The following is a 12,478-nucleotide window of genomic DNA, read 5'->3' on the forward strand; positions in this document are numbered from 1 at the left end:
ATTTAATGAATTCATAATTTCAAATTTAATATATAATTAAATTAAGTATAAATTTTAATTGAAGTCAAATATATTTTTTATAAAAATAAAAATATTTAATTTTATAACACTTCAATATATAATAAATTTTATTATTTTATAATTAAAAATAAAAAAACACGGATAGATAATAGCAGCAATGATATAATTATCTTTTTATTTTAAAATTTAGAATAATGAATTATTTTTGTAAATCGAATCAAAAGATTTGAACAGGCAAAATCTGTGATGTCCGCAAGAAAAAAGGGTAGCAGTGGCCCTAATGGGAGAGACATTACCCATACAGGCTTTGGAGGGACGGGCAATAGGCAGCAAAACATGGGCAGCGCGGGTTAGAGAAAGGAAAATGGAGTGGGACCTACTGAGATGGTGACGTGTCCGCCAACCTTGGGCTTTCATTGAAAATTTAATTCATGCTTCTCTTTTTTGTTTTGTTTTTTAATCCATTTTTGTCCATTTTATTTCACCTTTATATATTATTCTAAAAGAAAAAAACAACTAAGACCAAATACCCATTTATAGTTAATTCTTTAATTTTGGTAGAAATCTGGTTTCTGACTTGACTGACACACTACCACTTCAAGCTCTAAAACAGTATATTTTCTCTAAAATAACATTAAAAATATCAGCACATCTAAAAATCTCTCTACTTTTTGCAATTTTTACTGGGCAAATGAATCTTAATTCACCAATAAACAAATATGCCAAAGTCTTAAAAATATGATTTTCTTTTTAATACATAAATTACAAATGCTGAAATGATAAAAATGACAACATAAATACGTACGATAAAATGAAATTACCAGTCTTTTCTAATTTCCATATTAATTAAATTTAACATTTTAAAAGTTTGGAACATTAATAATTTAAAAATGAGCATATGAATGACAATTAATTATGTTATTAATATTTTTATCAATTTTACATAACTTTATCATTATAATAGTGAATTTAATCTTCAAAGATTATAAATTCTATTTCTTCTTATTTATATTTGTAAAGTTAATTTTTATATATATTATTTTCAAATTTTAGATTTTTAAAATTCACATTTTCTCTTCTTTTTTCTTTTAAACCATTATCAGAATATTATGTAATAGAGTATAATTTGTTATTATTTCAATAAGAATTATGTACTATTAACATTAAATATTAATTGTCATAGTTAATTGCCTTTAGTTGTTTAGGGTTCAAGCGACTGAAAAAGTATAACTTGGTTTCTTAAAGGTTATGATCCCGGACTCAATTTTGAACGACCATTACCCTACTCTTATATAAAAAAAAAGAAAGAAAAGAAAAACCTCGAGCTTTGAGAGTAAACTAATGTAAAAGATAATACCAGCATCACATGCAGTGCACTCAAGAAATGCCATTTCAATAAGTTTAAAGCAGTGGATCATATAAAAGGATTACAAATTCACAATTCTGAAAGGGTAACATGGGTTGTGTTTGAATCCTAACAAGTTTTCTGTGGCCTGATTATCTGTAAAAGCACTCAGGTCTTGGTGATTTTTTTTTTTTGGCAACAAATACAGTTTTCACACCTTTAGGTTCATCTACAATACAAAGAACATTTGTTTTTCCCCCCACATCAACAGGTGTATTATAACAAATGCCATTCTCAAGATTGCAGTCTACAAGAAAATCATTCGCGGTTGTATTCTTTCAGACGAATCAGCAACACAATTCTGTTTCTGCTCATTGTAGGAAGATACCTACTGCGTACTGATGGTTCTGGAAAATCCGAATGATGCTTTGATGACGGCTAAAAATAACATAATGAAATACAAGTCGCAATCCATCCTAAATAATCCCTGTGGAGATGCTAGAAGTCGCATTTATCATCAATGAGTGCTCAGGGATATATGTAAGACCTGTAGCACCAAAAATGGATTCATCATCAAAATCATCGGATTTGGGTAGACCATAGGCATTATATTTGATAATATCCAGAAGAGAAGTGTCACATTCTAAATAAATAACTAGATAGAAATGAACAAAACCTGCAAAATGTGCAAGGGACAACGTATGCATAAATTAGAAACTACCTTAATGGCTGGTGATTGTGATCCAGAAATGGCATGCATTTTTTTGCTACTCAGCAGAGGTTTTCTTTCAGTGTCAAGCACAGATATATGACATAACATTAATACACGGATAGCTATCATAAATAAATACTGTAAAATAAACATTAACCACACACTTATTCTAACATATAGGCAAGGCAAATGATAAGTAGAAATTTCAACAAACGGATACCTTTCTCCTTAACATAAATCTGTAATGTGTCAAGAGTGATTATGCCATCAGTCAACGGAAGTAGCTCAAGCTTAATGGTAGCCGTAGATTGAGCAGGAACACATCTGAAGCAACCGATGTCATTGTTACCATTTGTACATTCAGTATTAGAAACAATATTACAGAAGTTGATGAATTACCCTAGTGGTACTCGACTCTGCAGCCAGAGATGAGTACATCCCAAACCCGAAGTTGGAATGAAATCAGCTGTTGGAGTCAACTGCGCATTGGAAGAAGTAAACTTAGCCCCAGCATCACCATTCTGTTTTTGATTCTCAGATAGACTGGGCATTGAGACTGCAGTAGTGCGCCTCTCACCACCTGCTTTCCCTGCAAGCTCAGAGAAACCAACAAATGGGCTCATTGGTGTTGCTGGAGAAGAATTCAAGGACACCACAGATGGAGGTGAGGTTAAGGATGTTGGAGCAAGAACTGTCATAGTTAGATCTTCATCAGACAAATTTGAAGCCTGAAGAGTTAAAACCTGAAAATCATACCAAGTCAACAAGAATTAACACAGATAAATAGATGGTGTGCAAGCAAGAGAGAGCCAGAATCAAATTGTATAAAACCTGAACTGGAAGCTGAGTGATTCCTTCATTGGGTCCAGAATATTGTCCTGACATCTCAGATGCTACAGAGATCATAACATCCCTAGAAACTCGTGGTCTCCAACTTGTTGGCTGCTTGAAAAACAATCTTGATTCTACATGAAACATAAAAGATTAATATGTTAATAGTTTGAACATGTAGTTATACAAAATTTGCCAGATCATAGCGTACACCAAGGGAAATGTACATACCTGTGTAGTTGCAACGACATGATACCATAACCGCATAGTGGTTAACAACCAAAACACTCCCCTTTCTATCAGAGGTCATGGAAGGAGGTTGCAAAGCGGACGATTTAGATTTTTCTCCATGAGTTTTGAGATCCTTCCACATAGAAGACACTGGTTTTAAAATAAAAGAGTGCTCTTCACCCCTCCTGCAACAAAACCATCAATAAACTCATGAGGATAGATAACTCTTCCCACTTCCCAGAACCTAAGACAGTCAATACAACTCAGCTAAACCTTAACTTTAAACACATTTCAAGATGTTAGATAATGGCCAAATATGTGTATGCTCCAAAGGCAGTCCTCATTAGACAAGGGTTTATTTTTAATTTACAGTTAAATATTCCACAACAATTAGGTTTCTTGCTCATTAAAGAAGTACTAGCGACATTGTGCCACACCCCCTAAGCAAGTATGTCTGGAATTCTAGATAAACCACAGAAGACAAATATTTTTCTTTTACAGGTAGTACCTTAATTATAAATCTAAAATGCTACACATCAAAGAGCCATTAAAATAAAATAATTAAGGGACCTAGAGTGAAAATGGAGAATTCTCATCTACAATCAATTAGAGATTATAGGGAGATATTATAGGGATTTTTCTATGATTTGATCTTATTTTTGGTATGTTGTAATAAAGAGGCCCTTTATTATTATTTTTTCTTTCCAGTCACTCTGTTTCGTCGATTTTGCTCGAATCCACCTCTTCCTCCGAAAAAAGGGAAGAAGAAGTATTTTCTTCAGTCCCCTGTTTCTGGTTATCCCCTCCCCCTTCGGAAATAGTTTCTATTTGTATGTTTCTTTCTTCCTCACTTTCCCCCACTTCTTACGTTTCGGAAATTCCTTTCAGTACCTTAATCATAAAGCTAAAATGCTACACATCACAGAGCCATTAAAATAAAATAATTAAGGGACCTAGAGTGAAAATGGAGAATCCTCATCTACAATCAATTAGAGATTATAGGGAGATATTATAGGGATTTTTCTATGATTTGATCTTATTTTTGGTATGTTGTAATAAAGAGAATCTGGGGATAAATGCCAGATCTCTCATTTATTTTCTTTTTCCCTAGTTTGTGGAGGACTTCCCCCTGTTATGCCCTAGTTTGTGGCTTGCTATAACAGCAGCCACTCCTATATACATATGTAATCTGAATTATTCAGAAATATAAGCGAAAACTCTCAATTTCTAAAGAAAACAACCTGAGAGCTAGATTTGGCAAACTATGGTCATCTCCAGCTTCAATACATGATATTGGTAGGGAAGCAGGTGGTCCACCTTTAGAGGCCTCTTCTAAAACAACTGTTATAGCATCTACGAATACTACAATATCTGGTACATTTTCAGGAGAGATATTCTGCAAAATAACTTCATAAGTGAATAAACAAACCTAGAGTTGAGAGGAAGTATTTACCATTTATCAAGAAAAGTGAACACTAAGGTTTACCTTTATCTGAACACAAAGAAGATCATCTGTATTGCAGTCAGCAGCATAAGAATGGATCTCAATGGGTTGAATTATTTGAAGTTTCCTCCTCCATCTTCTTCCTGGTATATGGATCCCTTCTAATCCACAACGGACAGAAAATCTTTCTCGCTCTAGTGACACACCCCGATATGATAGAAGCTCTTCAATCCCTGTTATTTTACCCTTTGAATTCTTCTGAGAAGTGTAATGATCCACATCATCAAGGTCAAATGATGGTTTAGAACTCTGGGCTTTAACAGGTCCAGCAGGAGGTGTAACATTTTGAGGAAGTGATGACATGGAGTAACTTCTAAAATGACTAAAAGAAAAGAGCGGAGAGCCAGAGGAGGCAGAAACACCAGGCCTTTGAGATGGGCTACCAATTCCAGAAGCAGATCCTAAAGGCGGAGGGGATAAAGTCAGAGGTGTCGGAAGAGTGTTATCCAGAGGAAGCAACCATTTCAACAGTTCTCCACATGGGTCTTGATTTGCATATACTAAGTTGTCCTGATTCTTAGAAGACGGGTTTCTGTCCTGATATTTTTCAAACTGAAGAATTTCAATGACAGGATCTCTCAGAAAATCAACACCAACATTCACTTTTAAAAGTACCTGCATCCTTCCAAACAGAGAAGCAAAATGAGAATCAGTACTCTGGATCAGAAAGTCACCTAGCAAGGAGCTAAATAATAACAAAGTTAATATGCCAATTAAAACAAATAAATATGACAAATACGAAGACAAAAAGCATTACATATAAGAGCTTCCGCAATCAATTGCAGAACCAGAGCAAGAGTTAACTGAGAGCAATTTAAAATAGGGATCAACTTTTGGAAAAAACCTAGAAAGTAGAAGCAAGAACAAGCAAGTGGCAAGGTAGCAATTAGCATACTGAAAATACAATCTTATCACAATTAGTTTACACGAGTAGCATTGTCTTTTAGGTTTGCTAGCAGGAGCCCTCATAAAATGATACAGAAGAAATTTACTTGTTGAATGCCCCAGATTTCTAACAAGATATTGAATGTGGAAAAATATAGTCCTAAACTGTACTAACAAATGTCAATCTTCTCCTCCCTCCATTTATGTCAAAAAAGTTTATCCTACCTGATGTTAATCCATGAAGATGGAGGCAAGGAGTTCTACATGAAATCAAGGTACTGAACAATGGAGCCCCCACCTCGTCATCAATATGCTCAATCTTAATAACTTGGCTCCAAAATCTATCTATTCCAACCACCACCACCCCCTTTTCTTTTTCCCTTTTTCTGTTCAATTTCCTGTTTAATTCAAAGGATTCTTGTCAGGAAAAGGAGACAGTTTGTGGAATAGGGAGGTAGATTCTTTCCAGTCTTTGAAGTGAGGGGTTAGATGACTGTTTAGCCTCTAATTGGAAGCAAGAGCAGAAAGCAATTGTTTGAGTAAGAGGTAGAGGCAATGGTAGTAGAAGTGCATTGCCTGTCTGTGTCCCCTGCCCTCTGCCATTGTCCTCCCTATGCAAGCCAGCGATTTTAAAATACAGAAATTACTACACCAACTGATTGTTTACCATTAGACACCCTTCATAATCAGAAAGAAATATCAAGAAGCTACTATGATAACATGATTTGCATGTAAAATAGAAACAATAAACTTTCAACCTGTCAGCTAACAAAATTAAAAGCAGATGTCTCCAGCATTTATCCAAGTCAAAGCAAATAGGAAAACAATAATTAACAATTTAGTTCTTCTGTGATGCTTACCACTATGTCTCCACTGGAAAGAGAGCAACACTTAATAGAATCTCTAGCTACTCCTCCAGAAACATTAGCATCAAAATTTCCTCTATCAATCACTGCATTTTGTCTAGATATATTCTTGGCAGCGTTATTGGTTTCATTTGCAATAGATTGTTGGCTATCCATCTCAGACAACTCAGAAACTTTCTCAGAAGCACCTTTTTTTGACCATAGAGGCTCACCTGACTCTGCAATCCTGACAAAGAAATGAGAGTTCTTAAACCTTTTTAACAGTGTTTCAGTCTGTCTTCTGTGATCTTCCATCCTAAGAAATGATTCACTAGCAGAGACATCCTTAGCTGGATCAATCTTATCTTTCTCCAAGTTTTCACCATTTTGATCCATTACTGCACCGTTAAGACTCGCATCCCCTCCTTCAGGCACTGAATTTGTTTCACCCTCCATGTTTCCATTTTGTTTCTGAGCACCCCTTCTCTTGCCACTTTTACACATCACTGCAGCAACTTTAAATGGGGTAATAATCTCTGTTTCCTGATTACATGCTGATAAGCATGCTAGAACATGAACTTGTTCTCCTGAAGAAGAAAACAGGATTAAGGTTCAAGTTACAAACACATATTTCATGAATACAAGCCAACTGTATGCTAAATCAGAAAGAAGCAAGAGGATCAAAAAACAAAAAGATACCAGGAAAAACAAAAGAACGATCCAGGGAACGCAATGAACTTATGTCTGGCGCACAGTTCCAGTCATCGGGGAGATCCCCTGCAAATGAGTATCAAGATTAGACATACAACAAAGAAATATCATATAAGGGAAGTAGATCAACAAAACCAAAGTTCAAATTTCAGGAAGATGTAATTCGTAAACAAGTCATGTCAGGAAACTCTTGTCAAGTTGAAGTGTATCTAATGTAACTACAGAAGAACTAGGGCATTTGCCTTTCTGGACACACTCTAGTTTCCAGAAGTTGTAAATCAGCAACAAAAACAAACATCAGAACATTGCTCTTCCACACAACCATAATTGTTCGGATTTTAAAAGCATATACTATGGAGTCATACCTCAAAACAAGGACCACTTTTACAAGTTGAACTTTTTCGAAGGAATAAGGTGAGGGGAGAAAAAGGAAAGAAAATGAGTAAAAGCCAATCATTAAAGCTATATCTAGAGACAGATCCAAAAATATTGTTTACATTAGCTACCTTTAGAGGTTAGTATACACTTACTATATGGAATGGTGATCCATCCATCTTCTTCACAAACATCAATGTGGTTCTCTGGGACAGAAGATTTCTTACCACTCCCAACACCAGCATTATCACCTAAATGTCCATTGGTTTCGGCATCATGGTTTTCAACTGTAGGGTACTCTGGAAATGGATCTTCACCAATAAGCCCTTCTAAAGATGTTGCAGAACTCGAAACATAAGTAGATTCCGCCACCTCTTCTTGTACTGGAGGTGGCTCTGGCACTGCCTGTTGATTGGACCGCAACAGCAGAAAGTTCATTATTTCCACCAAAATCAGCTTCTGCAAAATCAAACACCAAAGACACTTTACAACTCGAATACTAAAAGTACAAGTTGCAACAGGAAACAAGAACGCCACCAGAACTGGTGCATCTCATGCTTGTATCTCATTCAGAATCAGTCTCGATTTCTCACATGAAACTGAAGATTAAATGTAAAGCAAGCAGCATGATCAAAACCACTCAGAGAACATTCCCTTTTCCTACAATAACCTTAACTACATAAGCGGATCTTGCCCTTAAGTCTAATAATTACCTTGAATTTCAGCTTTCCGAAGTTCAGAATAAAGTTGAAGTAAAAGAAAACAAATATAAATAATTCAAACAAAGTAAAATCACTGAAATAAATCCTTTTTACACTGGATTAACCATGAACAATCTAAATTTCCTCATCATGAAAAATTTATAACCAGGAAATTCCAAAGCAAGACAAAATTCAAAAAAGAAAACGAAGAATGAAAAGAAAAAAGAAAAACAAAAATGCCATTGAACAATTTGCTTTCGATCAGACATAGCAAAGAAATTAGTCAAATAGATGATGAGAAAAAGGAAATCCTATATTGTTTTACCTGATCGGAGATCAAAGGCTGTGGAGGGTTTTCGTTTTTTTTTTTAATTGTTTTTTGCCTGGTGCCTGGGAAATGGGAGATCCAATTTCCTGACGGGACTCTATAACTTGATCGGTTGTTCGATCTCGTTCTAGGTCGTTTGATTATTTTTTCGGTTTCGGGGTTGACTACCTTCTGGCCCGAGTTAGATCCGTATGAAATTAAGCCCTCAGCATTTAGCCCATCCCCATACAGCAATTGCCTTTTGCAGCCCAATCCTTTTCCTTTTCTCTGACATTCTAATCGCATTCAACCCAATTAAATTTAGAATCGAATTACGTAAAATTCATAGGATTTTTGAAATATAAGACTACAGATATATCGAGTATGTTACATTACCCCATTCGATTCATTTGGCTGAAAGAAGATTTTTACATTTGATTGACGAAATATACTATTACCTACAAACATATTTTACTAAATTGACATTGTTATAGAATTTATTTGTTTAGTTCCTTTAATTTTTTCTTAATTTTCATAAAATTATTATAAATTATGATAATTCCTATTTTTATTATAATTTATATATTGTTAAATTCCTATTTTATTATAATTTACATACTATTAAGTAAATATATGATGTTAAAATCAATTTATAAATTATAACTGTATATCATAATCATAATTAATATATTAATAAATAAAATTTTAGAGTAGACATAATAATTATAATTTTAAAGTATCAAATTAATATTTCAATGTTAAGAAAAAGAGATTATTGTTTTAATTAAACTTAAATTTTATTTGAAAAAAAGGACAAAATTTATTAAAATAATACAAATAGAGGGTAAATTAGTCCAAAATTTAATATTACACCCATAAACAAATGTAAGAATTAATTGTATTGGCATTACACCCTATATTACAACATATTGACACTATCTAGGAATGTAAGATTATAGGGTGGCTGGAATGTTGAGAATTCAAATTATGTAATCTTATTCCAAAATGTGAGATTACATGATATAATGTTATATTCAACGAATCAAACACACTCTTAGCATTGCTTTTTTTTTTTTATCTATAAGACTCAAACTCAAAACTTTACTTAAGCAACACCGAGTTCCTTACCACGTTATCTAATAACCAGATAACTTTTTTTTCTCTACTTAAGCTCCTTTTGGATGTTGTTTGGCTCTAGTGAGATGAGATTTCTCTCAATTTTTGTGCACTCACACCACAATATTCTCTTTGGGAAAAAAATGCTTTTATTTGGTCAAGACACTCCCAACGCACTGCAACTCTAGTTTTCCACTAGGGTGTAAAAGCTATGCATACAAGATTTTTTGTTCTTTTTTGGAAAGTAATTGTTTTCATTAACGTTGAAAAGAGGATACACAATGAAAAGAGAACACCCATGAAACATTAGTGGTTTAAAGAGAAAAAACCCCCTACAAAAACAGGATACATGATGAAGAGAAAACATGGTACATGAGTTGTAGAGTAAGAGACAAAAGCATCAATGGTTTGAAGAAAGTGGGGTACAAGTAGTGGCAAAGCCAAAGGGCTAGCAAGGGCTCAACCCCCCCTAAAATGGAAAATTTTTCATTTAAGCCCCTTTATAATCTATAAAATTTCAAATTAGTAATAGTAAAATTGCACTTTAACCTCCCAAAAATGATAAAAAATTGATTCAATTCTTTAAAAGTTATAAAGATATAGGCTATTAAAATGATAAAATTGTATTTTTACTATCATAAAAATATATAATTTAATTATGACCCCCAAAAAAATTTTCTAGTTTCACCCTTGGCTATAAGAATCACTAATTGGAACATTTTAGAGGAGACCAAGCATCATCAACTCTATTTTCGGACCCATATGTTCATGTTGGAAAAAATCCGGTTCGAAAATAGTTTTCTAGTACAACGAAAAATTAAAATTTTAAAAACTGAGCTGATTTTTTATTTTTATAGCAATAAACCTTTTACTGAAATTTCACCTGTGTTTTCAACTAGATGGATCCTTGTTGTTCTCTACCTTCAACTGAACGATCTTCTCCACTATTCTCGTACCATAAATTGCTTCGAGTGTTGGCTCGAATGAATTCGAATCAAACACAAAACCAAAAATTATTTACTTTACTTTCGGTGGGAAAACAAAATTCTCTCTTTAAGAGAAACCAGTTGAATTATTATTCCGAAAAATAAAATTTATACTTAGAAAAAAATTTCTCACTATTTTTGAGTAGAATAACAATATCTCAAAGTTTTATATTTAGCCCTATCGATACCATCTATTTATAGGAAGAAGAAGTGAAACCCTTATTGAATTAGTAGAAGCCTATTTCAATAGAAAAATAAAATCCTAGTCTAACTAGGAGAGAGAAAGGGGCGGCAACCCTAGTTAAATATACTAGGGTTCATCGTCCTATGCATTAGTATGAGGGGCTTTTGGGCCTCTCCTGTATCAAGTCCAATTATAAGTACTTCTTGAACTTTTAACCTAGTACTTTATAATTTAATCCAATTCAATACATGTTTTTCTATTTTCCAAAATAAACATCATAAATTAATTAATTAAATTATCAATTAAATAAATTTCTCAACCCGATTCTAATTATATTAAAATCATTGCAAATTTACCGTAAAAAATCTATGAGAAAGTATATTTAATATTTCTACAATCAACGGATTCAAACCAATTTATTTTATTTTATTTTTTAACTTCAATTAATTAATTAATTAATAATTCAAAACTCATAAATTAATTTTTTAGGTCATTTCTAATTTGTGAGAAAACCACATTCATTTTTGAATACTTCTCATTTCTCCAACTTTACCATTTTTGTTCATTTAATTTAACATGCAATTCATTTTCGATTTCAATGAGCTAGTGGAGGGGCCGATTGGACATATGTGATTAATGCTCAAATGATTTATAATTAGGTTCTAGCTTTTCGCCTATTAATTATAAATTCATTAGTCACAAAATCATTCTACTATAGTATCGTGATTGAGCTCTCCCTAACGGCATACCATTACAAAAGTAACTCGATCAGTGCTTATCTAATGACCTTGTCATAAGTGTGTTGTCCTCATTTATCCTTAATCTCTTTGGGATAAATTCGCTCTCCCAATATGATCCTATTTTATCTCAAGGTAACCATTACATCTTCCTTCATGAAAAGCAATGACTATCAAATAGTAATCAAGTCATTCTCACAAAGACGAATGACCTGTGGTCAAATTTTCTTTTGATCTATCATGTAGTGTGTCACACCCTAAAATAGGGCCTAGGAGTTTTGAGGGTAAAATGGGATTTTTAGCTCATATGTGTTCAGAATTTCGTTAACATTGTATTCGAAAATGTTTTTTGATTTTTAGCTCATATGTTTCAGAATTTCGTTAACATTGTATTCGAAAATGTTTTTTACTATGGTATTTTGAAAATCAAATCAAATTTTAAAAAAAATGTTCAAAAAACCTCTAATTTGGAAAAGTGGACTGGTTTGTAAAAGGGTTTAAATTATGAGTTTTTGTAAGGCAATTAAACCAAAACTTTAAAATCAACCTAATAACCCCCCATCTACAGTTTTATTTTCATGATAGTTTCTTTTCATCATGTTGTGTCATCCGTTGCTCACCCAAGCCTCTCCCAGTTGATTTTGTTCTTCAAATCCTAATTCCATTGATTTCTTCCATCTTCATATAATTCAATCTCCTTAGAATTTCAAGAAAAACACCCAAAACACCATAGATTTCTCTATTGTTAAGCTTTTGAGTTTTTTTGGTTTTTTGATCAAACACTCAGTTTTTTTGTCAAATAAGGTAACGATTCGATTCCATATTAGTTTTGATGTTATTTGATCTTTTAAACTGAATTTTTAGACGTTAAATAACATGTTTTAAATAAAAGTCAAAAATTGGGTCGTTAATGGTGGATTTCAGAATTTTGGGTAAAAATGTGGTTTTCAAAGTGTTTTTCAATTAGTTTTGATGAGATTAGAAGGT

General features: G+C 33.2%; 1 protein-coding gene across 1 annotated transcript; it reads right to left on the bottom strand.

The window, feature by feature from the left end:
• Positions 1 to 1,388: 1,388 nt before the first annotated feature.
• Positions 1,389 to 8,697, bottom strand: LOC105782853 (uncharacterized). The gene is made up of 11 exons (XM_012607903.2): positions 8,487 to 8,697; positions 7,616 to 7,919; positions 7,074 to 7,151; positions 6,390 to 6,961; positions 4,627 to 5,259; positions 4,382 to 4,536; positions 3,141 to 3,325; positions 2,910 to 3,043; positions 2,478 to 2,821; positions 2,299 to 2,402; positions 1,389 to 1,913 (listed from the first exon to the last, which is right to left on the bottom strand). Exons 2-11 carry the CDS (start codon positions 7,896 to 7,898, stop codon positions 1,843 to 1,845), a joined length of 2,559 nt encoding a protein of 852 aa, XP_012463357.1. The 5' UTR covers positions 7,899 to 7,919; positions 8,487 to 8,697; the 3' UTR covers positions 1,389 to 1,842.
• Between the last annotated feature and the right edge of the window lie 3,781 nt (positions 8,698 to 12,478).

Source organism: Gossypium raimondii, chromosome 13 (assembly GCF_025698545.1).
Source record: "Gossypium raimondii isolate GPD5lz chromosome 13, ASM2569854v1, whole genome shotgun sequence".
NCBI classification, from domain to species: Eukaryota; Viridiplantae; Streptophyta; class Magnoliopsida; order Malvales; family Malvaceae; genus Gossypium; species Gossypium raimondii.